This window comes from Prunus dulcis, chromosome 4 (genome assembly GCF_902201215.1).
Source record: "Prunus dulcis chromosome 4, ALMONDv2, whole genome shotgun sequence".
Taxonomy (NCBI): domain Eukaryota; kingdom Viridiplantae; phylum Streptophyta; class Magnoliopsida; order Rosales; family Rosaceae; genus Prunus; species Prunus dulcis.
In genome coordinates, this window is record NC_047653.1 from 20,502,060 (window position 1) to 20,529,818 (window position 27,759).

At 42.0% G+C, this 27,759-nt stretch overlaps 1 protein-coding gene and 2 pseudogenes across 1 annotated transcript; all 3 read right to left on the bottom strand.

The window, feature by feature from the left end:
• Positions 1–1,739: 1,739 nt before the first annotated feature.
• On the bottom strand, positions 1,740–3,171 carry LOC117625593 (annotated as a pseudogene).
• Positions 3,172–11,776: 8,605 nt separating this feature from the next.
• Positions 11,777–12,961, bottom strand: LOC117625594. The gene has a single exon (XM_034357130.1). The coding sequence runs from the start codon at positions 12,959–12,961 to the stop codon at positions 11,777–11,779; it is 1,185 nt and encodes a 394-aa protein (XP_034213021.1).
• A 4,788-nt stretch (positions 12,962–17,749) lies between these two features.
• Positions 17,750–26,095, bottom strand: LOC117625596 (annotated as a pseudogene).
• Positions 26,096–27,759: the final 1,664 nt, after the last annotated feature.

Genomic DNA, 27,759 nt, shown 5'->3' on the forward strand with positions numbered 1-27,759 from the left:
AAGACTGCTGATTATCTCAAACGTGAGTTTGAGATGAAAGACCTTGGAAAGACAAAATATTGTCTTGGCTTGCAGATTGAGCACAGTGCTAATGGAATTTTGGTGCATCAATCAACTTATACTGAAAAAGTATTGAAATGGTTTGGCATGGATAAAGCCCATCCACTTAGCACTCCAATGGTCGTTCGGTCGCTTGACACTAAGAAAGACCCATATCGTCCAAAAGGGGATGATGAAATGGTCCTTGGTCCAGAAGTACCATATCTTAGTGCAATAGGTGCTTTATTGTACCTAGCACAATGTACCAAACCAGACATATCATTTTCAGTAAATCTGTTAGCAAGGTACAGTTCTGCTCCAACAAGGCGACATTGGACCGGCATCAAACATGTTCTACGATACCTTCGTGGGACAACAGACATGGGCTTATTCTATTCCAGTGAATCGACCAACGCCCAGAGTATTGTTGGTTATGCTGATGCAGGATATCTCTCTGATCCACATCAAGGACGATCACAGACTGGGTATGTATTTACATGTGGAGGAACTGCAATCTCATGGCGCTCAACGAAACAAACACTAGTGGCCACATCTTCCAATCACTCAGAAATACTTGCCCTCCATGAAGCCAGTCGTGAATGCGTTTGGTTAAGGTCGGTGATCCATCACATCCAAAGCACATGTGCCCTACCCTCAGCAACAGACACTCCAACAATCCTGAATGAGGACAATGCAGCTTGTATTGCTCAGATCACAGGAGGGTATATCAAGGGTGACAGGACTAAGCACATATCACCAAAGTTTTTCTATACACATGAGCTCCAGAAGAGTCAAGAAATCAAAGTCAGACAAATCCGCTCAAGCGATAACCTGGCAGATCTCTTCACTAAATCATTGCCGAAATGTACATTCCAAAAGTTAGTGCATGGCATCGGATTACGACAACTCTGCAAGCAATCAAGTTGGAGCATGCAAAATCAGGGGGAGCATTCAAGAGTCCTCTAACACAGGACATATGCGCGTTGTACTCTTTTTCCTTCGACTAGGGTTTTTTCCCACCGGGTTTTTCCTAGCAAGGTTTTAACGAGGCAACATGAGTGCATTACCCTTATGTCCCAAATAAAGTTGTACTCTTTTTCCTTTGCTTAGGTTTTTTCCCACTGGGTTTTTCCAAGCAAGGTTTTAATGAGGCAACCAATCTAGGGACATGTGGTCTTCAAGGGGGAGTGTTATAAAGAAGTGAAGCCCACATAGATAAAGCTAGAGGGCATTAGTCAAAAGATGGAGATAAAGCTAGAGAGTATTAGTCAAAAGATGGACTAATGATGTTGGGGAGAAATCATTATATCTCCCTTAAAAGCCATTTTCTTTGCCTATAAATAGGCATTATATTTGCTTGTAAACACACACGAATGAGAGAAGAGAATAGAGTGAGAGTCAGAGAGAAGTCTATCTAAGGAGAAATTCTGTCAGTGTAAACACTATAAAGAGAAATATAATTCCACTCCCAATATTACAGTGGTACTTCTCATACTCCGATTATTCTAGTTTTATAACAAAAAGATCTTTATGGTCTATTGTTTAAAATTCCTATGCCCACAGCTCTAAAACTCCAGCCATCTTGGTAAAAAAAACTCCAGTGTTGAAGTCCATAAGGGGGTTTCCTATCTGCATTACATAAAAAAAAAACTCTAAGTTTATTACTTAAGAAACTTCAATTGGTCTCAGTTTTTCAACTTTTATTTGCTTGTTGCTATGCCCTTAAGATTGAAATTCAGGTTCGATTGGACAACCAGACGTGCAAGCTCTGGAACATAGTGGCCTGGGAACAAATAGAAAACATGGTTGTTTAGACGTTGGAACCAACATTCATGCCTTAACAAATTTTTTTATCTGGTAACTGATGTTTATTAAGGGAATGGTTACCTCCATAGCTCTCTCATGTGATGAAGAAATCCCTGTTCTTGAACTTTGGAGATTTGTCAAACCAGCGCTCAAGGAACACGAGATTATCATTTGCTAAACAGAAGAGAACAGACTCACAAGTCAGAAAGAATCAGTTTAATTTTGATATTCTTCCTAGTTTGATGACAAATTGATATGAAGTGAAAACTTGTTATAGCATCATTCACAAAATCATAGAATGATTGGTTTGATGAGTAGGAGAAGCCAACTCCTGCAGGTGACTCCAAGTAGAGCATATTTGCTTCTGCAAGAGATTAAAAAGGAAGAAAACCATACGAGAATTAGTATAAGCTCATTAATTGATTGAGCATAGCATAGACTTTAATGGGATTACTTACCTTTGTTCCAACTAAAATCATTCTTGAGCAGAATGTCCCCACTTGGTTTAAAAGGTCCATGCTCCAACAGATGAACAGCCAGGCCCTTCATTACTCATAAAGTTCAATTAGTATCTGGTTTTTTACTAGTTGATTGTATGCAAATGTAAGGATAATATAGATTTTGGAAAATTTTCAAGTAAGGATGTTCTCATTCCTCCCAATGGCTGCCCCACCATTTAGTTTAATGATCGTAATCGTCAATATTTTAGATCATTCTTCAAAGATCATCGTTCCAAAAAACTCACCAACTCGGAACCGTTTTGTACTTTAAATTTTGTAGACAATTACAGTTTCTCAGTCAAGAATGAAATACTAATGACAATAATCAAATAGTAGTTAAACAATTTAAAATTTGACTGATTTTTTGGTATGGATAATCTTCGAAAAAAATCTAAACCTTGAAAGCTTCTAATCATTAAATTGTAGGTGAGAAGATATATATGTTCACAGTTTTCTTTAATGCTACAATTCTAACTTGAAACTTTTTGCATGTATGAAAGTGCGCGTGCTTACATGTATATGCACGCTCACATAATCTAGTAAGATTTCTAAATGCAAATAAGTGAATGGTAAGCTCACCTCCATTTAGCCAAAGAACAAGAGGCTTTGAAGAAGCATCAGTTTCTGCTTCAACAAAGTAGTAGAAGAGTGCCCTTTGTTGCTTTTCGTCCACAGTTACATATCCTGCATATTGCTGGAAACTCACTTGTGGCTGACCTGGCAAACTGGTGATTTTATCAGCTTCTGGGAGGGAGTTTGCTGTTAAAAATGCTTGGATGAGAGTGGCACAAATCGTCAGGAGGATGTTCCATTGTTGACGTTCCATAATGTGTGTGTGTGTGAGAGAGAGAGAGAGAGAGAGAGAGAGAGAGAGAGAGAATATATGAAAGTGTTTTCTCTGTGGAATGGTAACAGAGGTATTTATCTATTAACTTTATCCTAATTTTCTTTTACTTTTTTTTTTGGCAGTGACTGTGGATAGAACTTCAGAATGAGTGTGCACTTAACCTTAAATAGAATGCAGCTGTCCATTGGTTTTCACGACCAACCAATAAGTCAAGCAGCAAAAGAAACAAATAAATGAATCAAAGTCGAAGAATGTTGTGACCTTGTTGTGAGGAGTTCACTATTTTTTTATTTGAAAATAACAATCTACCTACCTTATCCCTTTTTCTATCTTGACTTTGTGACTCTATATATCTAAAATTTGTACAGATTGTTTGTGCAAATAATCTTGCGGCTTTTTGCTGGACCTTCCTAGCTTCGGACTTTTCCATTACAGATTTTCACTCACGAAGTAGTCGATGATGGGGTCTTGCCAGCTGGGGTCTTGATCTGCATTGAGTCGATTGGCTCTATTTCTTCGATGCTTGGCCGGTCAAGGTGTTCGACTAGGATGGAGCGTTTAATCTGGATGTCTAGTGCTGATCCTAGGTGTGCCAACGCATCTGCATGAGTGTTCTCTGCCCGTGGAACTTGTTGGATGGTGAAAGTAGGGAACTCTTTCAAAATTCCTTGGACTTTGTCGAGGTATTGGACCATTCTTGGATGTTTTGGCATGCACTCGCCTGAGGCTTGATTCATGATCATTTGGGAGTCTGAGTAGATGGCTAATCTCTTGATCGACAATTCTTTTGTTAGGCTTAATCCTGCAAGCAATGCCTCATTGTTTGAAGTGGAAAAGCCTAGTGTGATGGCTTGTTCCAACAAAGTTCCGTCTAGGGTGATTATGACGACACTTGCCCCCGCTCCTTTGTGATTTGATGCTTCATCTACATGCAACTGCCACATGTCGTTAGGGAGGTTTGAATCGGTGGGGGAGGTATCATATGCTTTTTCCTTACTTTTCTTGACCAGCTTCTCTTCTTCGGTTGTCGGAGTAAACTCTACAACAAAATCAGCTAAAGCTTGAGCTTTTACAACAGTCTTTTGCTAGTAGAGGAGGTCGTATTGACTGAGTTCAATAGCCCATTTCTTGAGTTGTTGAGAAGCGTCGGGGCTATGGAGGATCGATCTCAAATGAAATTTTTTCATAATAATTATCCGGTGTGCTTGATAGTAGGGCCTTAGTTTTTTCACTGAAACAACAAGCAAAAGAATGAGCTTGTCCATTTTCAGATAGTGATTCTCTGCATCGAGGAAAGCTTTTGAAGTGTAGAATACCGGATGTTGTGCCCCAACTCTTCTCGGATGAGAGCTGAGCTGACAGCTGAGTTGGACATCGCCAGGTAGATGTACAAGTCTTCGCTTGGTATCGATTTTGAGAGTAAATGAGGTGAAGTGAGGTGGGTTTTCAAGTTTTGAAAAGCAACTTCACACTCATCATCCCACTTGTCTTTGTGTCCTTTCTTCAAAGCTTTGAAGAATGGCCTACACTTGTTGGTAGATCTTGAGAGGAATCGGTTGAGAGTTGCCACTCTACCCGTTAGACTTTGTATCTCCTTTGTTGTAGCAGGTGACTTCATGTTGAGTATAGCCTTGATTTGATTTGGATGTGACTCAATTCCTCTTTGGGTGACTAAGTACCCTAGGAATCGGTCGAACGAGACTCCAATTGTGCATTTGCTCGGGTTCAACTTCATGTTGTTTTTTCAAAGTAGGCTGAATGCCTTGGCAAGGTTCTTGATGTGGTCTGCTCACTCAGGAGCTTTGACTAGGATGTCGTCTACGTAGACCTCCATAGTCTTGCCAATTTGCCCCTTTGAAATTTTGTTCACTAGCCTTTAGTAGGTTGTTCCGGCGTTCTTCAGCCCAAAGGGCATGACTTTGTAGCAATATGTACCTCTTTCGATGATTAAAGAGGTCTTTGCCTTGTCGTCTTCAGGCATCATGATTTGATTATAGCCAGAGTAAGTGTCCATAAAGCTTAGCAGTTGATTGCTAGAAGTTGAATAGACGAGCTGATCAATTCTTGGCAGTGGAAATTTGTCTTTAGGGGCCTTATTGAGGTCGGTGTTGTCACACCCCGGACCGGCTCCGCCGTAGCGCGATATTGTCCGCTTTGGGCCTGGCTACATTCTCACCAGCCCGCACGGTTTTGTTTCTGGGAGCTCACGAAGCAACTTCCCAGGGTGGTCACTCATCCTAGGATTGCTCCAGCCTCCAACTCGCTTAACTTCGGAGTTCCTACGAACTCGAAGCCAGTGAGCTCCCAAAAGGCCTCCCACTATATTGATGCGAGGTGTGCCATATAAGGCACATCACCCCCTCTCCGTTTGGTCGATGTGGGATCTCACAGGTGTAGTTGACGCACACTCTCTACATGCCTTAATATCTTTCTTTGCTACTAGAACAACGTTCACCAACCATTCTACTTGGCAGCTAGAAGCTTGTCGATCTCAGCTTCAATTATGGCAACCCGCTCGAGGGTGAAGTTGAGTCTCTTCTACACTACAGGCTTCATAGCTGGGTTGACATGTAGGCAATGGCAGATGATCTGGAGATCAATGCTTGGCATGTAGGATGGCGACTCTTTGTTGTTTTGGAGGAAGACTGGAAGCTCTGCCTTTTCCTCCTGGCTCAAGTGCGAGTCGATCCGCGCTTTTCTCTGTGGCTTGTCAAGGTCAAGGGGGACTAGCTCGACGTACTCTTTCGGGCTTTCATCCTTCTTCAGGAGAGTCCTCTGGACGGATTCTCTTGACTTGGTCCTGATTCTTTGATTGCTATTGGGGGGTAGCTATTCCCCTTCTTTTTTGGTCTATTTGACCGTCAGGAATGAGATCTTCTTTCTCCTCTGCTTGTTTTACTCTCTTTAGATCTGCCTGATTCACAAGGAGGAAATGTGTTTGCTTGATTCTCTTCAGCCCTTGAGTTGAGCATTTCCTCGCCATTGCCTGATCGCTGTTGATCTAGCCGATCCTGCCCCCAGGGATTGGGCGGATCTTCTGATGTGTGGCGGAAGTGATGGCGTTGATCTTTCCGATCCATGGTCTACCTAGAATACCATTGTAAGGTGAGACTTCATCAATGACCATGAACGTTTGTGAGGTGATTACTGGTGGGGAGTAGACGTCGAGATATATCGTGCCCACGGTAACCGTTGTTGGGCCATTGAAGCCAGTCAACGACTTGGCTTATTTATTGATCTTTATCTCTAAGCCCATATGTTGCATGACTGCCAATTGTAGGATGCTGGTTGCCCTACCCTCCTCTGCATGGATTCGTTTTACCATGGCCTAAGCAATTTGAATGTTGATGACAAAGGCGTCGTTGTGTGGTAGATCAAGGCTGATTAAATCTTTCTTTTGGAAGCCGATCACGAGACCGTCTTCTGCCAGTGGGAGACTTGTGGAGACTTGGGAGATCACGGTGGCCTGTTTGACCTTTCTCTTCTTTTCTTTGCTAGTCAGTCAAGACTCCTCGGAGTAGCTAAGGTTGTGTTAATCGTTATGACCATTTGGGGTGGCTCCTTAGCAGTATCGTGGTCCTCAATTTGATGGATGGCCTACTTCATGATAAAGTCCATGCAGTGACCTTCTCTCATGAGTTCTTCGAGGTGCGCTTTCCAAACAAAGTAATTATTCGTATTGTGCCTGTGCGTTGCATGGAAAGCACAATATTTTTTGGTATCCTTATTTTCCAGATCTCCTTTCAAGGGTGGCGGTCTTTTTACCCAAGGCTTGTCCTTCACTTGGGTTAAAATTTAATGTACGGGGATGGAGAACTTGGTGTAGTTCTCCTTTGTCGTAGTATCTCCTTGTGGGCGCGACCTGTGTTTGTCTTTGTCCTTACTGCCAAGCCTGTCTCTTCTTTGGTCTGCCCGCTTGGTTAGCTGATCTTCTTGTGAACTTCTTCGCAGCGATGTGATTGTCATCCCAGAGCACGTAGCATTCAACGGTCGCGAAGACCTCTGCTAGAGTCTAGCTGGGAGTGATAGTCAGCTTGTGGTATAAGTCGTGTTTCGCTGGAAGACCTTTCTTGAATGCAGAGGATGAGATTTCGTCATCGCACCCTACGATGTTGGTCTTTTCTGCTTTGAATCTCTTGATGTAATCTCAAAGGGATTCATCTGGCTTCTTGCGCAGGTTGTACAGATGGTTGGGGTTCTTCTTGATCGTCCGATAAGAATTGTACTCTTTGGTGAAGACGTAAGTAAGTTATTTGAAGCTGCTGATCGACCTAGATGGTAGGGTGTGGAACCAGTCCTGAGCTGCTCCTCGCAAAGTCATTGCAGATATCTTGCACATTAACGCGTCTTTGCCCTTGTAGAGGATCATAAGGCTCTTGAAATGCTTCAAATGGCTTTCAAGATCGGAATCCCCTTTGAAGCATGTGAAAGAGGGCGTTGAGAATCATTTTGGGGGAGCAACCTGCTCGATTTCGACGATGAAAGGCGAGGAGTTTGCTCGATCTACTTCAATGCATAGTGCATCTTCAAAATTTTCTCCAATCTTTAAGTCTCGAAGTCGGTTACTTACAAGCTTCTCAACGTATTCCGCACACATGGCTAGTCGGTCACGTTGATGACCTTTACAATTTGGGCAATGCTAATTGACTTCCTCGTTGGTTTGCAAGGGTCGTCCTTCTCGGTTGTGCTGCCTAGGCGGCTTGTTGGTGGACTGTGCTTGTGAAGGATTTTCTATAACTTGGTGACGAGAATTGGTTCTTCGAGAACGAGCAGCGGAGCGCCTTTGTTCACGTTCCTCATTGTGAGGGGTATCAGGTTGACCTCCATGGGGGGCTAGCCTCTCGTGAATATTTTTCTGTGAGTGGGCAACAAAGCTCCTTTCTTCACGATCCTCATTGCGATGGTTGTCAAGCTATGGGCCTAGCCTTTTGGGCACGTTGGTCCTTAAACTCAATCTAGATGGGAGATTTCGTCTGCTCGGAGTGTGGCTCGTAGATGCTTGCCACATGTTCAGAAAGCTGATCGAGTTGTTGTCCATCTCCTTGTTTGCTTACTCTTACTCGACCTGCTTGGTACCCAGCGAACTGCCTATCGGCGTATTCATCCATCCTTCTCTCTTCGCCCTGTTGTCCAAGCCCAAGATATTGAGCCAAGTTTATTTGGTTGAGAAGTTGCCTAATCAAATTGTTTTGGTCATCCATTCTCTAAGTTAGCTAGTCAACTCTTAGATTAAGGTCTACTTCACTTCGTGGATAGGAAGGAGAGAAGTGTGTGGAGCCCAATTGCACATGGGCTAGGGTTTCATTGGAGGTGTACGCGTGAGTGTAGAGGCAATGGAGGGAATGCTTGAAGTTGCTCAAAGATTGGGCCAAAGTCGGTGGTGGTAGTGAGCCCACCCTAATAGGAGGTTCCACCATGCTTGGTGGCGGCACCATGAAGGTGGCTAGATCCAGCCACGGGGCCTTGAGATGGTATGACCACAGCAGAGGCTAATGAGGTGGTCCCAACTACTGGTCCGGCAGGTTGCACGGTGGTTCCAGCCGAGAGGCCTTACTGATGTAGTGTGGCGAGGCGCGTCAAGATGGTGTTCCCAATCATGGGACCTAGAGGAGGAGGAAAGATGATGGCTGCCGTGCCATGAGGCCGTGCCATGGTCTCGGCTGTGGTGTTGGATTGTCTCGGAGCCACGACGTCGTGGTGGTCCGAGCTTGTCGTGGATTAGGCCATCGCAGCAGTCTTGCCCCTTGTTTTCTTGCTTCCAACCATGATTGTTTGGAAAATAAGAGGAACGGATTCCTTGAGCACGCGTTGAGTATAACTCATGCTCTCAATGAAAGCACCAAATGTTTGTGCAAATAATCTCGCGGGAGAATATTCGCTTCTAGATCCTTCAAGCTTTGATCTTCCTTCTCTCTCTTCCTCGATTCATGTAAAAAAGATCAGAGTAAATAGACCACACCCGGGGGCTGTTGGCCAAAGGCCCTCCGATGCCTAAGTTAGTTCGAGTGTTTGTATTAAAACAATAGCTAACAAAAGGGTACGAAGTTATATATATGGTGTGAACTAGGTGGCCGTAGCAGTGTGTGGTGGCCGGAGCCTTATGTAAAAGAGAGAGAGAGAGAGAGAGGAGGGTGGCTAGGGTTTGTGAGAGGAATTTTCTGCAGAGTTTCAATAGAGATTTCAGACGTACCTCAACCCTTGTGTGTGGCCATCTTTTTATAGTGGTCTTGGAGGCTAGGGTTTCAGAGAAATAATTCCGTAGATGGAATGGAATTATTCCTCCCGATTTGGAATTGATTTGATTAATTAGGGATTTGATTTATTAGGGTAAATCAAATCCCTAATTGTGGTAGGTATCAAATCAATTCCTAATTTGATTAGATAACTCGTCATTTAATTGGGAATTATGGTAGGAATCAAATCAATTCTCTATTTGATTAGGTAACTTTCAATTTAATTTGGTAACTCCCAATTAAATTGAGTAACTCCCAATTAGGTTGAATAATTCCCAATTACGTCAAATAATCCCTAAAAGAAAGGAATTATTTGACCTAGGATCTGATTTAATTCGGTTCCCACAAATGCCCCCACAACTTCTGCATGGCACGTGGTGGCATGTAGGAGATGTGAATCTATTGGGCTGTCCAGCTGTAACTGGGCTTCCATTAGTGAGTTGGACTCCTTTTGCAGATTAGGTTCCCAATTGGAGTGAGCTTCTTGGAGTTGGGTTCTCAGTAGGAATGGGCTTGCGATTCCTTCTTGACCTAGGATGCCCAACCTATGTAAATGCAGGGCTTCTCTTCACTCTTCTTCACATCGCAAACTTAACTTCTCTACTTTCTAGCTTGAGAGAGATCTTGGAGAATTCGTACTGCTTGTTGAAGAGAGGAGTTGCCGTGCATCCCAAGGTAAGTCGAGCACATATATTTCTTTTTCTTTGTCTTTTCTTCTTTTTTGCAGTGAAGGCCAGCTGGGGGAAGCTCAACTAGTTGTCGTTGTGGCAACGGCTGGTAGTGAGCGGCAGCCGTGGTGAAGCATGTGTGCGCAGGTGGACTAGCTGCTCCCTATCGTCGCAGCTCTAGGCTGGAGCGTGCTTGGGCTCATGCGTTGCGAGCCGCATCAGTTGAGCGGGTATCAGGAGGAAGTCGGTGGTCTGCCCCCTGCCCAGGATGTTAAGAGACGGAATCAGAATAGTCTAGACTCTGATGATCTGCTGGCTGGGCACGAGGAGTGTTCTGCCAGAACCGCCCCCTCAAAAAAGAAGGTTGTTGCCAAGTCTTCAAGAGATGAAACTACTTCTTCGTAGGCGAAGAATGTGTCTCCATTGAGGAAGAAGCCAAAGCACCCTTATGTTGAGAAGACTCAAGTGGGACATGTTCCATCGTCATCTGCTAGGGTTAAATATCTTGTTGGTGCTGATAGCAGGAAGGTTGGTGGTACGCGCAATGCTCGGGATGTTCTACTCAAGCCTCCTGTTGACAAGTTTGAAAACCATGATCTGCTCTATAGAATAGCCCATGCTCGATCTAGCTCACCTATCGAGAGGCAAATAGATGCAGACATTGGTCTTCAAAGTTCAGGTCATCTGCCTAATTTAAAGGACGGAGATTGAACCGGGAGGTCTGCACATGATCCAGCTGTTGAGTCATGGGTAGTCAAGTGTGAGTTGATTCAGCATCATTGACTTCATTGGAGGTGAGGATGGCGGCAACTAAGGAGACGAGAGAGTCATCTCCCCAAACGAAGGGCTCTTCTGCAACGTCAGCGGCTAATCCCAAGGTGGACAAGTCCAGCCCTGCAGAGGATGCAATTGTGTCTGATCTACTCAAGATGAACTTTCTGTCAAGTCTGTTTGCTTGCTTCAAGCTGGTTGATCATATCCATCAAGCTGGTGATCTTGAGACAGTCTCAAGTCTTTCCTTGGAAAAATAAAGGGAAGCAACATTTCATCTGCTTCAAAAATGAGTAGTTCTTGCTGTTGAAACTATCTGAAACTCGTCTGCTGTTGCCCCATCTTCTGCTACTGACTTGGTTAGTCGAAGAGATGCCTACTTCCGTCTTGAGGGCAAGAATGCATGAATGCATACAAGCTGGGCTACTTGGACTGCTCAAATGGAAATGATCCCTTCTATGCCATTGGAGATGGAGACATCGAGATGCTCTGTTCTGACTTGCTTCCTATGCAGAGTAAGCAGGTTATTGCTATGAACATGGAAGGAGCTGAAGAGCATGTGGTCGAAGACTCTTTTATTTCTTTTCAGCTTTTGTAGTATGCTTTCTTATGTAGAATAATTGGTCTTATCTGACCATCTTCTCGTTGTTGAACTTGGCCGGCTGGTCAGCTTGCTATGAAAATTTCAGTTATATTTTCAACTTCAATTTGGGTATTGACTTGTGAATTGCTTGCGTAACCAGCCTGTGTTTTGATTGCACATTTCCCTTTGGAGATTTATGAGTGCCAAGGTACCCCTTGAGGGACTCCGGGCGTGCTTTGCATATCCCACAGGATGGTTCTGGTCGTCGCCCAAAGGATACCTTCCTTAGGAAATTCCTAGCGCACCTTACATCTCCCTTAGGATGTTTCTTAGCGGGCTGCGTCTCCCAAAGGATGCTTCTGGTCGTCGCCCTGCGTCCTCCTTAGGAAGCTTCTTATGGGCAACTTTTTTGCGGTGATTTCCTTGCCAATGAACTGTGAGCCATTGTTGGTAACCAGTGACTGTGGGCAGCTAAACCAACAGATGATGTTTCTCCAGATGAATCGTTCCACATCGACTTCTTTAGTAGAGGATAGAGCTTCGGCCTCGATCCATTTAGTAAAGTAGTCGGTGGCGACAATTATCATGTCCTTCTTGGCGGGCGCCGACGGCAAGGGACCCACTTGGTCAATGACCCATTGCATGAATGGCCATGGACTGTTTTGCGGATGGTAAATTTTGGCAGGCAGATTAGGGATTGGCTTGTATCGCTGGCAACGATCACACTTCTTGACATATTCAGCGGAGTCGTGGTACATGGTAGGCCAGAAGTAGCCTATGTTTAGAGCCTTCTGGGCAAGTGACATGCCCCCAGAGTGGTTGCCACACTCGGCGTCGTGAATTTTGCAAGGGAACTCAAGTGTTTGAGGGTACTCTGTGCAGGTGGGATGAGGGCTGGAGTGTGATATGTGGATGAGTTTGTTGCCGTGCATGTAGTATCTCGCGGCCTTCTGCTGGACCTTTCTAGCTTCAGACTTGTTCATTGGCAGGTTTCCATTCACCAAGTAGTCAATGATGGGGTCTTGCCAGCTGGGGTCCTCGTCAATCTGCATTGTGTCGGTCGGCCCTATTTCTTCAATGCTTGGTCGGTCAAGGTGTTCGACCGGGATGGAGCGTATGAACTGGGTATCCAGCGCTGAGCCTAGGCTTGCCAGTGTATCTACATGAGCGTTCTCTGCCCGGGGTACTTGTTGGATGGTGAAGGTAGGAAACGCCTTCAATAGCTCTTGGACTTTGTCAAGGTACGAGATCATCCTTGGGTGCTTCGCCATGTATTCACCTAAGGCTTGATTCGTGATCAACTGGGAATCTGAGTAGATAGCTAGCTTGTTGATTGCAAGTTCCTTTGCCAAGCACAGGCCGATGAGTAATGCCTCATATTCTGCCTCGTTGTTCGAGGCCGGGAAACCAAGCGTGATAGCTTGCTCCAATAGGGTTCCATCCAGGGTGGTGATGACGACACCTGCTCCAGCTCCCTTTTGGTTTGACGGTCCATCTACGCGCAATTGCAACATGTCTCTGGGTTGGCTATGTTCAGCGGAGGTTTCATCTGCTTTCGAACTTTCCTTCTTTTTGTTGACTCGCTTCTCTTCTTCGGCTGATGGGGTGAATTTTGCGACGAAGTCCACTAAAGCCTAGGCTTTTATTGTAGTTTTCCACCGGTAGAGGAGGTCATATTAGCTTAGCTCTATAGCCCACTTCATGAGTCGCTGAGAAGCGTCAGGGTTGTGAAAGATTGATCTCAGAGGAAAGTCAGTCATGACAATGACTCGATGAGCTTGGTAGTAGGGTCGCAGCTTTCTCGTGGAAACTACAAGAGCCAAAATGAGCTTCTCCAATTTTGGGTAGTGAGTCTCTGCATCGAGGACAGCTTTTGATGTGTAGAATACCGGATGTTGGGTCCTCAGTTCTCCTCGGATGAGAGCTGAGTTGACGACTGATTTGGACACTGTCAGGTACACGAATAAATCATCACCAGGAACTAGCTTTGAGAGCAGGGGAGGTGAAGTGAGGTAAGTCTTCAGATTCTGGAAAGCTACTCCGCACTTCTCATCTCATTTGTCTCTTTTTCCTTTATTCAAAGCTTTGAAGAATGATCTGTACTTATCGGTAGATCTTGAGAGGAATCGGTTGAGGGCTGCTGCTCTACCCGTCAGACTTTGCATTTCCTTCACTTCATCTTGAGAATGGCTTTGATTTGACGTGGTTGTGCCTCGATACCTCGTTGTGTGCCTAGGTATCCCAAGAATCGGCCCGAGGATACACCAAATGTGCATTTACTTGGATTCAACTTCATACGATACTGGCGAAGTAGGCGGAATGCCTCAGCGAGATTTTTGATGTGATCTGCACGTTTTGAGGCTTTGACGAGCATGTCGTGCACATAGACCTCCATAGTTTTACCGATCTGCTCCTTGAAGATTCTATTCATGAGCCTTTGGTAAGTTGCTCCGGCGTTCTTCAGCCCAGAGGGCATGACCTTGTAGCAATAGGTCCATCTGTCGATGATGAAAGAAGTTTTCGCCTTCTTATCCTTGTGCATCAGGATTTGGTTATAGCCGGAATAGGTGTCCATGAAGCTGAGCAGCTGATTGCCATAAGTAGAATCCACGAGTTCGTCGATTCTCGGCAATGGGAAGTTGTCTTTAGGGCACGCTTTGTTGAGGTCAGTGTAATCGACGTAGACTCTCCATTTGCCCTTTTCTTGTTTCGCCACCAATAAGAGACCTCTTCGATGAAGCCAGCAGCTAGGAGTTTGTCCATCTCAGCTTCGATGATAGCAACCCGTTTGGGAGCGAAGTTGCATCATTTCTGTGCCACAGGCTTGCTGGCAGGGTTGACGTGGAGTCGATGGCAAATGATGTTCGGGTCAATGCCAGACATGTCTGATGGCGACCATGCGAGCATGTCTTTGTTGTTCTAGAGGAAGGTGGTCAGCTTCACCTTCTTGTCTGAGCTTAGGTACGAGCAGATCCGCGCTTTTCTGTCTAGTTGGTCAGGATCCAAAGGTATTAGCTCGACGTCCTCTTCGGTTTCCATCCTTCTTTAGGATAGATTTCCTCTGCTTGGTCCTGACGCTTTGATTGCTATAAGTGAGCAAGATTCGGTCGTTCAAGCTCCTTCATATTTGCCTGAATCACAGGGAGGAACTGCGCTTGTTTGCTTTTCTTCAGCCCTTGGTCGGAGCATTTCCTCGCCATTGTCTGATCGCTGTTGATTTGGCCGACACCGCCCCAAGGGAATAGGTACCGAATTTTCAAATGTGTGGCGGAGGTGATGGCGTTAATCTTGTCGATCCATGGTCTACCCAGAATGTCGTTGTAGGGTGAGACCTCATTAATGACCTTGAATGTTTGCAAGCTGATTATAGGTGAGGAGTAGACATTGAGGTGTATCGTGCCGACGGTAACCGTTGTTGCACCATTAAAAGATATTGGCTGATTTGTTGATCTTTTCCTCCAAGCCCATCTACTGATGACTGCCAGTTACAAGATATTGGATGCGCTGCCCTTGTCTGCGTGGATTCGGTCGACCATGGCCTGGGCAATTTGAATCATGATGACAAGGGCATCGTTATGCGGCATGTTGAGGCCTATAAGATCTTTCTTTTGGAAGTCGATCACAGGATCGTCTTCTGCTGGTGGAAGGTCGGTCGAGATTTGGGAGATTACAATGGCCTGTTTGATCTTCCTATTCTTTTCCTTGCTGGTCAGCCCAGACTCCTCGAAGTTAGCAAAGATTGTGTTAATCCTTATGACCTTCTGGGGCGGCTCCTTTGCGGTGTCATGATCTTCAATCCGCTAGATGGCCTGCTTCGTAATGAACTACGTGCAGTGACCTTCTCTCACGAGTTCTTCAAGGTACGCTTTCCAAGCGAAGCAGTTGTTCGTAGTGTGCTCGTGCGTCCCATGGAAAGCACAGTATTTGCTAGATCCCTCTTGTCCGGATCTCCTTTCAAGGGTAGTGGTCTTCTTACCCAAGGTTTGTCCTTCACTTAGGCTAAGATTTGATGTATGGGAATGGCGAACTTGGTGTAGCTCTTGTGGGTGCAACCTGCGCTTGTCCTTGTTCTTGTTGCTAAACCCGTTGTTTCTTTGGCCTACCTATTTAGTCGGCTGATCTTCTTGCTTTGTAGACTTCTATGCGGCGATTCGATCGTCATCCCAGAGCATGTAGCATTCCGTGGTCGAGAAGACCGCTGCCAAAGTCTGGCTGGGAGTGATAGTCCGCTCACGGTACAAGACTGCTCGGCTAGAAGGCGTTTCTTGAAAGCAGAGGACGCAATTCGGTCGTCACATCATATAATGTTGGCCTTTTCTACTTTGAATCTCTTGATGTCTCCAAGTGATTCGTCAGACTTCTTGCGCAAGTTGTACAAGTGGTCAGGGTTCTTCTTGATTGTCCGGTAAGAGGTGTATTCTTTGGTGAAGACGTAAGCCAGCTCCTTGACACTGCTGATCGACCCGGATGGTAGGGTGTGGAACCAGTCTTCGGTTGCGCCTTGCAAGGTCATTATGAATACCTTGCACATTAGCGCGTCGTCAACCTTGTGGAGGATCATGACACTTTTGAAGTGTTTTAGGTGGCACTCGGGATCAGAATCCCCTTTGAAGTATGTGAACGAGGGTGTTGAGAATCGCTTCAGATGAACAGCCTACTCAATTTCGACATTCAAAGGCGTAGAGTTTGCCTAGTCCATCTCCATACGTAGTGCGTCTTCGAAGTTCCTGCCAGTTTTCAAGTCTCGAAGTCAGACATTCACAAGCTTCTCAACATCTTCCGCACACATTGCTGGTCAATCACGTTGGCGACCTTCGCTATTTGGGCGACGCTAATTGACTTCCTCGTTGATTTGCGAGGGTTGACCTTCTCGCCTACGCTACCTAGGCAGCGTGTTGGTGGACTGCGCTTGCAAAGATTTTCTGTAGCTTGTTGACGAGAATCGACTTTTCGAGAGTAAGCAGCGGAGCGCCTTTCCTCATGGTCCTCATTGTGAGGGTTATCCAGTTGACCTCCTTGGGGCCCTAGCCTTTTGTGAATGCTCTTCTGCAAGTGGATAGCTGAGTGTCTTTCTTCACGATCCTCGTTGCAATGGTTGTCTGGCAGACCTCCCTAGCGGCCTAGCCTTTGATGTACATTTCCATGCGGGCCCAGGTGGGCACGGATGTCAACTCGTGGGCCCAGCCTTTCGCGTACATTGTTCCTTAAACTCAATCTACTCTGAGTGTGGCTCACAAATGCTTCCGACATGTCGGCAGGCCGATCACTTTGTTGTCCCTTGCCTTGTCTGTTCAACCTGCTTGGTACCCATCGAGTTGTCTACCGGAGTGTTCGTCCATCCTTCTCTCCTTGCCCAGTTGTCCAAGGATAAGGTTTTGAGACAAGCTTATTTGGTTGAGGAGCTGCCTCATTAGATTGCTCTGGTCGTCCATTCTCTGAGCTAGCTGGTCATCTCTCAGATTAAGGTCTGCTTGACTTCGTGGATCCGGAGGAGAGAAGTGTGTGGGGCCCAATTGCACACGGGCTAGGGTTTTATTGTTGGTGTACGCGGGAGCGTGCATCGAGAGTGGAGGCAATGGAGGCAACACTTGAAGTTGCTCCAAGATCGGGCCTAGGTCAGAGGTGGTAATGAGCCCACCTTGATGAGAGGTTCCACCATGTTCGGCGGCGACGGCCGGTGCAATGGTCTCAGCTGCGAGTCCGGTGGGTGGCACGGTGGTGAGAGGTGGTGGTGCCACCATGTCGATCGCGGGATCGTGGGTGGAGTGGCTTTGGGCCGTGGCGGATTTAGCAATCGCGGCGGTTTTGCCTCTTGTCTTCTTTCTTCCAACCATGGTTGTTTGGAAAGCTTCGGTGGATTGGAAAATAGGGGGAACGGATTTCTTGAGTACGCGTTGAGTATAACTCGTGCTCTCAATGAAAGCACCAATTTATTAGGTAAATCAAATCCCTAATTGTGGGAGGTATCAAATCAATTCCTAATTTGATTAGGTAGCTCCTCTTTTAATTGGGAATTGTGGTAGGAATCAAATCAATTCTCTATTTAATTAGGTAACTTTCAATTTAATTGGGTAACTCCCAATTAAATTGAGTAACTCCCAATTAGGTTGAGTAATTCCCAATTAGGTCAAATAATCCCCAAATGGAATAAATTATTTGATCTACGGTCTTATTTAATTCAGTTCCCACACAGGCTTTGTTAAACTTGTTCACTTTTATTCCATAAATAGTGATCTAATGCTTGTTTGACATGAGAAGCTGGTGAATAAATCGACATCCAGATGATGAATGATACGAGACCTTCAATGAGAGAGTTCTTTTGGCAATGGCTTTCCTCCCACAAATGAACTAAACAGAAGCAGTGATTTCATTGGCTGTGTTATTGGAGCTTCATGACCTACGCCTCTTACGATGGTGAATGATAAAACATCCCCATATACTTGTGTCCATCCAGCAACCTGACAAGTTAATAAAGAAATGAACAAAGGGCATGAAAGGAAGACAAGAAGTCTAAGTCAAATTATTTATAACTTATTTGGTTGACATACTTGTTTCTTTTCAAACCAGACTCGGTAAGGTATAGTCGTTTTCAGTGTCAAGGGGTAACAGAATCTTGATCTCCACTGAACAAATTTAAGATATGATTTTTATGATTTGTGAAAGACTTTATGTGGTTTTTAATGACCAAGAGTTTTTGTACATCGATAAGTATGGTATAGATATACCTGTAAACCAAAACCCAGATTCCAGAGTTTACAAGTGCACCTAAAAGAGGAAGCATTGGTGTTTCCAGATTTTTTCATTTCGTACTTGATGACATTTCGGCTGCGAAAGAGGATAATCAAAGTTAGAAGCCGGTATGCAGAGGCGAAAGCACAAAGAACAGAAAGGAACTTGAAGTGAGATGATTACTTGCTGCACATTGTCCAGTTTTCGACTCCAATTAGTTGAGCATGAAGTGCATCCTGGACATCTGGTTGGTTGAAGTATGTATATGTTTCATCTTCAACGCAAACATCCAACTTCTCTGTGTTTTGCTGCGGATGCACTTGAGTTCATATTAAACATAGAGTTCCAAACAAAATAAAGGAGAAAAAAAAAAATTTCTTACCAGTTGATCCAGCATTTGAGATTGAGCAACAATGGATGATAAACAGACGTCAAGAGAAACATCGTAATTGTTGATAAATTTACTGACTTTTGTATGAACTTGGTTATTTACTGCAGTACAATCAGGGCTAAGCGGAGCATTTTGAATTACACTCTGTCTATAAATTTGAGAATAGTTGCAGACTGAAGTGGCAATTTCAAAGGTCCCATTAGATATTAACCCATGCGACCACAAGTACTCCGCTTTTGAGTTGAGATCAGTGTTGAAGTCCAAAAGCGGATTGCCTGTTTGCAAGCATAAAAGCTCAAGCATGACAAATCTTAATCAAAATCATCAACACCAAAGTCACTTTAGAAACTTTCATTTCACTCTTTCAATTTTCATTTTCTTACTGCTATTGCTTTCATATTGAACTTCAGTTTTGATTGGACAAAGAGTAGTACAAGCTGTGGAACATAGTGGCCTGGTGACATATCGAGTTGTTTAGACTGAGTTCTAGTTAGTCAACGATAGAAAATGGTGTTTATAAGTGAATGATGTTACCTCCATAGCTCTCTCCGATGATAAAAAAAAATCCCTGTTTTTGTAGTCTGGGAATTTGTCGAACCAGTGCTGAAGGAACACGAGATTATCTCGTGCTAAAGAGAGCAGAAATAGTAAGCATTTTGCTAGATATGATCATTTATATGGCATAATTTTATCTCTATGAACTAGACCATGAGATGTTCAATGAAGTTTATAAAATTCTTAATTTGATATGCAACAGAAGTCTCTCTATTTGGCATCTTCTTGGTTGGATGAGGATTGAGAAAGTCGAATGATTTGTTAGCTGAGTAGGAGAAGCCAACTCCTGCTGGTGACTCCAAATATAGCATATTTGCTTCTATAAAGATGACAGAGTATCTGTTGGAAAAACAACAATCAGTAACTAAATAAAACAATTATATAAATAGAATTTATAACAAACTGTAATACAGAATGCAGTATATAAACAATAAATGAAACTGATTTGGATTCGAGATAGAGGCTTGCAGATTTGATGCAATGTCCTAAAGACAGTAATGTCACCCCTTCTCGGTGCTTGAAGTTCTACATGTGACTGCCTCCCAGGATTCAACTATCTGTATTCTAAGCCCTAGCACTCGGACTTAGAATCTGGCGAACATTGTTTGTTTTCCTCTCAGACAAGATGAAATGCTTGTAGAATGCTTTTTTCTATGTCTAACGAACGAGGCCTTGTTCGATTTAAATAAAACTCTGAAACCTTATCAGAAGGGTCACAACTATTAGAAAATAGTTAATTAAACTAATCCAAATTAATAAAAGATTATTAATTCGAACAATTGCTCTCAAATGGAATTATATCCATTGACTATGTGAAGTCAAAGGAAAATATTGCAGATCCTTTGACAAAAGGCCTGCCAAGAGAGCAAATCAAATTTACATCGAGGGGAATGGGATTAAAGCCAATCCAATGAATCAAACCTGGTCGAAACCTAACCTAGTTGATTGGAGATCCCATGGTCTAGGTTCAATAGGCAAACTGGTTGGGTAAGATTCAAAAGTTGAACACACAATTCAACTCATTCCTATAATGGTTAGTGTGTTATCTGTTTTTACCATTAAATATTATATAATTTTATATAATATTCAAAGCCCAAATCGTTTTTGAAGCCCAATTTGCTTCCACTTGGCCCACTTCCATTTACTAAGTGTGGGACTTCCACACTTATAAAGACCTCACTCTTTCTACTACTTCTACCAATGTGGGACAAGGTTCTTGAATTTCATTCAAACTTCCAACAATACCCCACATTTGAATTGAAATTCTAGACCCCACATTTGAAATGTTATACTCATAGTGCTAAATGAATGTAATGCATTTGAGAGGAAGCAGATGTTATATACATCAGGAAAAGTGTCTTTTGTACTTGAACTTACCCTAGTGAAAACATATCGGATTTACTTGGTAACGCAGTGGATATAATTGATCTTGAACTGTTCACCGCTATAGTAAACCTAGACAATCCGTCTCACACATATAACAACTTAACAAACGTTAGTTCATACGTTTTTGTTCATTTTGGTCCTGAACATATCCCAGGTTTCATGAGAGCTTTAGAGAACTTAGCCTTTTTTCATTCTCATAAATGCGACCCCACATTTACTCCCATATAGGTGACACCAATTAAGAGTTTTATGCCTAAACTCCTCTTAATAAGATATTAGTGTCATTAAATGCAAAGCATAACCTTCACATCAACAGACAACACACTAACCATCATAGGAATGAGTTGAATTGTGTGTTCAACTTTTGAATCTTACCCAACTAGTTTGCCTATTGAACCTAGACCATGGGATCTCCAATCAACTAGGTTAGGTTTCCGCCAGGTTTGATTCATTGGACTGGCTTTAATCCCATTCCCCTCGATGTAAATTTGATTTGCTCTCTTGGCAGGCCTTTTGTCAAAGGATCTGCAATATTTTCCTTTGACTTCACATAGTCAATGGATATAATTCCATTTGAGAGCAATTGTCTAATTGTATTATGCCTACGCCTAATATGTCTTGACTTTCCATTGTATACACCACTCTTGGCTCTTGCTTGTATTGTCATACTATCACAGTGTATACAAATTGCTGTCATAGGCTTAGGCCACATTGGAATGTCCTCTAGGAAGTTTCTCAGCCATTCTGCTTCTTCAGCAGCTTTATCTAAGGCTACAATCTCTGATTCCATTGTAGATCATGCTATACACGTCTGTTTAGAGGATTTCCAAGATACTGCAGCTCCACCTAATGTAAACACATATCCACTAGTTGATATGGTTTTTGTACTGTCAGAAATCCAATTTGCATCACTATAGCCTTCTAGAACTGGTGGATATCTTGTATAATGCAATCCATAATCTTGGGTGTATTTCAAATATCTTAACACCTTGATTAATGCCTCCCAATGATCATGTCCATGATTGCTTGTGTATCTACTAAGTCTGCTTACTAAATAAGCTAAGTCTGGCCTTCTAGAATTCATTAAATACATTAGGCTCCCAATTACTTGGGAATACTCCAATTGAGAAATTGCATCTCCACTATTCTTCTTTAACTTGCAATTTACGTCAAAAGGAGTCACAGCAGGTTTGCAGTCAAATTGACCAAACTTTCTTAAAAAAATTTCCGCATAATGGGATTGAGTAAGAATATACCCATCACTATTTCTTTTGATTTGAATTCCCAAAATGACATCAACTTGACCTAAGTCTTTCATGTCAAAACTTGAATTCAACATCTTCTTTGTAGAATTTATTGCATCTTTACTTGTTCCCATTATGAGCATGTCATCAACATATAAACATACAAGAACACAAGAATTCTTGTTGTTCTTTATGTAAACACATTTGTCACATTCATTGATCTTAAATCCGTGTGACATCATTGTATGATCAAACTTTTGATGCCATTGTTTTGGAGCTTGTTTAAGTCCATATAAAGACTTAACAAGTTTACAGACTTTAGTTTCTTGACCTTTTATTACAAAACCTTCTGGTTGATCCATGTATATTTCTTCATCTAATTCTCCATTTAAGAAAGCTGTTTTTACATCCATTTGATGTATGTCCATATTATGTATAGCAGCTATAGCAATTAACATCCTTATAGATGTAATTCTTGATACTGGAGAATAAGTGTCGAAATAATCCAACCCTTCCTTTTGCCGATACCCTTTAGCAACTAAACGTGCCTTGTATTTATCAACAGTACCATTGGCTTTTAGCTTTCTTTTAAAAATTCATTTATATCCAATTGGTTTGTTACCAGGTGGTAAATCAACCAATTCCCACTTATGGTTCTGCATAATGGATTCTATTTTGCTATTAACAGCTTCCTTCCATAAAGGAGCTTCAGGTGAAGCCATAGCTTCTTTATAAGTTTGTGGTTCTTCTTCAGTCAAGAAACTTACAAAATCTGGTCCAAAACTTTTTAGTGTTTTAGTCCTCTTTCCTCTTCTAGGTTCCACTTCTTTTTCTTGGACACCTGAAGAGGATGGTTCATCAGGATTTCCATCATGTACTTTCCTCTTGTTTGAATCGGACCTCTTTTCTTTGTAAGGAAAAATTTCCTCAAAGAAATCAGCATCAACAAATTCTATAATTGTGTTAACATGTATATCAGAAATATCAGATTTAATAACTAAAAATCTATAACCAGCACTTGTGTTAGCAAAACCTATGAAAACACAATCAATTGTTTTAGGTCCAAGTTTTACCCTTTTTGGTAAGAGTACTCGTACTTTAGCTAGGCAACCCCACACTTTCAGTGTCTTGTATGTAGGAATCCGTCCTTTCCACATTTCGTAAGGAGATTTTTTAGTCTTCTTATGTGGAATTCTGTTCAAGATGTGATTCGCAGTAAGTAAGGCTTCACCCCACAGATTGTGTGGAAGCCTAGAGCTATTCAACATGGAATTTATCATATCCTTGAAAGTTCTATTTTTCCTTTCTGCCACACCGTTTTGTTGCGGTGTATATGGTGCAGTGGTTTGATGTGTAATTCCATGATTTGCACAAAAATCAGAAAATGCAGTGGACTCATATTCTCCACCTCTATCTGATCTAAGTACTTTCACTTTTTTATCAAGTTGATTCTCAACTTCTGCCTTGTATGTCTTAAACATCTGTAAGGCTTCATCCTTGCTATGTATTAAGTATAAATAACAATACTTACTGCAATCATCTATAAATGTTATATAATAATTTTTCCCACCACGAGTTGGTGTAGATTTAAAGTCACAAAGGTCTCTATGAATTAATCCAAGTAATTCATTTGACCTTTCTTGAACAGATTTAAAGGCTTGCCTAGAAAACTTGGATTCTGTACAAGTTTCACACTTATTATCAAAGTTAATATCAAATTTAGGCAATAAACCTAGATGCATCATTCTATGCATAGATCGATAATTTAAATGACCTAATCTAGCATGCTAAATATTTGAAGACTCAGCAAAGTAAACGGAAACCTTATTTATATTATAAAAAGCATCATTGCCAGTTACATTGAGTTTGAACAAGCCATCAGCAAGGTACCCCTTCCCTACAAACAACCCTCATTTGGTTAGGATGAACTTGTCAGATTCAAATACAAGTTTGAAACCATTTTACTAAGAATAGGGACAGACACTAAGTTCTTCCTAATTTCAGGAACATGCAGCACGTCCAAAAGGGTTAAAACCTTCCCAGAAGTGAACTTTAGCAGCACATTGCCTTTGCCTTCAACTGCAGATACAGAGGCATTTCCCATGTACAGTTTCTCACCACCAGAATTCTATTTGTAATTAGTGAACAGATTTCTGTCACCACAAATGTGCCTAGTAGCACCTGTATCAATCCACCAGTCCTTAGTATCAGAAACTATATTGGTTTTAGACACTACAGCCACAAACTTTTCATTGATTTCAGTCACGTTGGCTTGAGGATTGGTTGGATTTTGGTTTCTTCGGTGGCGGCAATCTTGTGCTTTATGCTATGTTTTTCCACATACCCAGAAAGTGCCTTTGACTTTCTTGAAATCCTTGCCTTTTGGTGCGTGAGTATTGGCATAGTTCTTTGCAGCTTTCTTGCCCTTGTTTTTCTAGAACTTTGGCTTTGATGTCTCAACGACATTGGCTTTGGCTTCCATGATAGGCACGTCACCCTTGTCACCTTTCCTGTGATCCTCCTCAACTCGAAGCCTCAAAATCAGCCATAGACATCTCTCTGCGCTTCTGCTTCAAGTAAATTTTGAAGTCTTTCCATGATGGAGGCAGTTTCTCTTTGATTGCTCCAACCTGGAAGTGTTCATTAATAGAACACCCCTCTGCAAGCAAATCATGGATCGGAATTTGAAGTTCTTCAACCTGTTTAATAACAGTCTTCGAATCAACCATGGCATACTTGAGAAATTTTCCAATCACGAACTTTTTGGCACAAGCATCTTTTGTTTTGTATTTTTTCTCAAGTAATTCCCAAACTTCCTTTGCAGAATTGTATGACGAATAAATGTCATACAGAGTATCATCAAGCCTGTTAAGGATGTAGTTTCTGCACAGGAAATTAGATTGTTTCCAAGCCTCAATGGTCATCATTGTTTCCTTAGACATTGGATTTTCTCCTGATTTGGGAGCCTCCTCTTTGACAACATGTGCTAGATTCATGGTTGTGAGATAGAACAACATCTTCTGTTGCCATCTCTTGAAGTCAATTCCCTTGAACTTCTCAGGCTTCTCGTCATGAGGATTCTTAGTCACCCCATTCACAGTCACTGATGATTGTGAATCCATCTATTACTGTCTTAGATTGTTGGAAAAACAACAATCAGTGACTAAATAAAACAATTATATTAACATAATTTATAACAAACTGTAATACATAATGCTGTATGTAAACAATAAATGAAACTGACTTGGATTCGAGATAGAGGCTTGCAGATTTGATGCAATGTCCTAAAGATAGTAATTTCACCCATTCTCAGTGCTTGAAGTTCTACAGGTGACTGTCTCCCATGATTCAACTACCTGTATTCTAAGCCGTAGCACTCGGACTTAGAATCTGGCGAACGTTGTTTGTTTTCCTCTCACACAAGATGAAATGCTTATGGAATGCCTTTTTCTATGTCTAACGAATGAGGCCTTGTTCGATTTAAATAAAACTCTGAAACCTTATCAGAAGGGTCACAACTGTTAGAAAACAGCTAATTAAACTAATCCGAATTAATAAAAAATTATTACTTCAAAAACAAAAAATTAATTTATATCTAAAAGTGCCCAAAGGCCCAAAGCCCAAATCGTTTTTGAAGCCCAATTTGCTTCCACTTGGCCCACTTCCATTTACTAATTGTGGGACTTCCACACTTACAAAGACCTCACTCTTTCTACTTTCTACCAATGTGGGACAAGGTTCTTAAATTTCATTCAAACTTCCAACAGTATCAACATGAATTCGGAGCAGAAACTAACATTGGCAGTGCCACAATTGTGAGAATAGAATTAATGGGATTACTTACCTCTGTTCCAATTAAAATCATTCTTGAGCAGAATGTCTCCACTTGGCTTAAAAGGTCCATGCTCACCGAAAGCTCCAATTCCAACAGATGAACAACCAGGCCCTTCAAAACTTAGAAAGTTCAATTTCAGTCTTTTTAGCATTGCTTAATGCACATATAAATTCTCAAAAACAAACAAAAAAAGCATATAAGTTGGCCAAAGACCAACAGTCTTTAAAGCATGTGGAAGAATTTAGGTAAGCTCACCTCCATTAAACCAAAGAACAAGAGGCTTTGAAGCAGGATCAGTTTCTGCTTCAACAAAGTAGTAGAAAAGTGATCTCTGTTGCTTTTCATCCACAGTTATATATCCTGCATATTGCTGGAAATTGGCCTGTGGATGTGGTTGACGTGGCAAACTGGTAATTTTATCAGCCTCTGGGAGCGAGTTTGCTGTTAAACATGCTTGGATGAGAGCTGCACAGATCGTGGTGACGCTAATCCATTGGCGAGGTTGCATAATGAATTTGTGTGTGTGTGTGTGTGTGTGTGTGAGAGAGAGAGAGAGAGAGAGAGAGAGAGAGAGAGAGAGAGAAACTTTTCTTGGTTTGACTAGCAACTTGCAAGGGAAAAGAGCCAAAGAGCTCATATAGTGGTCAAAGTCATATTCTATTTTTCCACTAAGATGTTAGATTAACATTCCACTGTCTGTCTAGTTTAACCGGCTATGAAGGTAATTGATAGGAACCATGGGAAGAACTTGCTTGTACAAAACTGGCTTGCAAATAAAGGGTGCTCAAACTCATCTACTAGCCGAATATGTTCAATAGGTGCACCATTCTATTCACCCCGTTGTGAATAATTAATCTTTAGCATACACATACCATAATCGGATCATTTTTTAAAATCACCATATATTCTGGGTACAAAAATAATTAAATTGGAGATATTCTAGTAACTCATATGTATTCAACAAATTGAATGTTTTGGTAATAATTAAGATCCTCACAATAAACCGTTCATTTAGTTAATACACTTAAATGACTAAAATATCGTAAATTTGATTGAGTTTCTCATAGAGAGGATCTTTAAATTGTGATTTAGAAATGAAGGTTTTCAATTTGACATGTGTATGGTGAAGATACGCTATAGTCACAATGAGGTGCACAAGGAAATACATCCAACGGATCCACCTAAATATCCTTATATTGGTACTAGTATACTTATTGACTAATTTTAAAAAACATCAAATAACAGCTTCACTAGATAACCTTTAATAATGAGGCTCATATATGACATTCAAAGCAGGAAGTCCAAGAGGGCAATAAACCTAATATGCTAAAAAAATAAAACTAAAGTGGACAAAACCCGCACCAATAACTACAAGCCCACATTACTAGCTCTTGATCACGTAGTATTTCTCTTTTTAATATTAGTGCACTACTCATTATGGTTCAATGATCTAAACTATCTAGTTTTTAGATCACCAATTAAGAAAAATTGCTTCAAAAATTAAGAAAAATACGAAATCATTTGGACCATTTGATTATGATAATGAAATTTTCGCTATTTTAGTGGAAAGGTCATGTGCGTTTATTTATTTTGCTAGTGTTAGATGACTAAATGCTTTCGAATAAGGATTATCATTCAATGAGGTCCTCAAAATGGGTAAAGAGCTGAAAACCCACCCCCCCCCGGCGCCGAACTATAATGCTTGTTGAAATGTCCACCTTTAATTATTTTTTCAGCCAATTTAGCCCTTATAATAAATTTTATCGCCAATTTAATACCTACCATCAAGTTTCTACACTTCCATCCAATTTTCCATCAATTATAAGGGTAAGTTTGTCATTTTACAAAGTACAATATTAATACAAATTTAAAAAAATGTATAAAAAAAATTCAAAATAGAAAAAACAAGAAGAAAAGTAAACCAGCATATCACCAACACCCCCGCCCACCCCAACACCCCATTTCCCCTCCTTTACCAGAAACTCAATTTAGCCCCCAACCTTTGAAACTCAAATCACCCAACCCAACTGATGCTATCGCAGACCATCAAGCCATGGTTTGTAAATTTCTAAACCCAAAACCCAAAAAAAGGAAGGAGAAGAAATCCCTAAACCCAAATTGGTTTGCTTGAGAACATTGCAAATTGGTTTGCTCAGAAAAACATAGCACTGT

Excerpts from the sequence above, each read along its gene's own strand:
- LOC117625594 (XM_034357130.1), bottom strand. The coding sequence starts at position 12,961 with ATGTTGCAATTGCGCGTAGATGGACCGTCAAACCAAAAGGGAGCTGGA.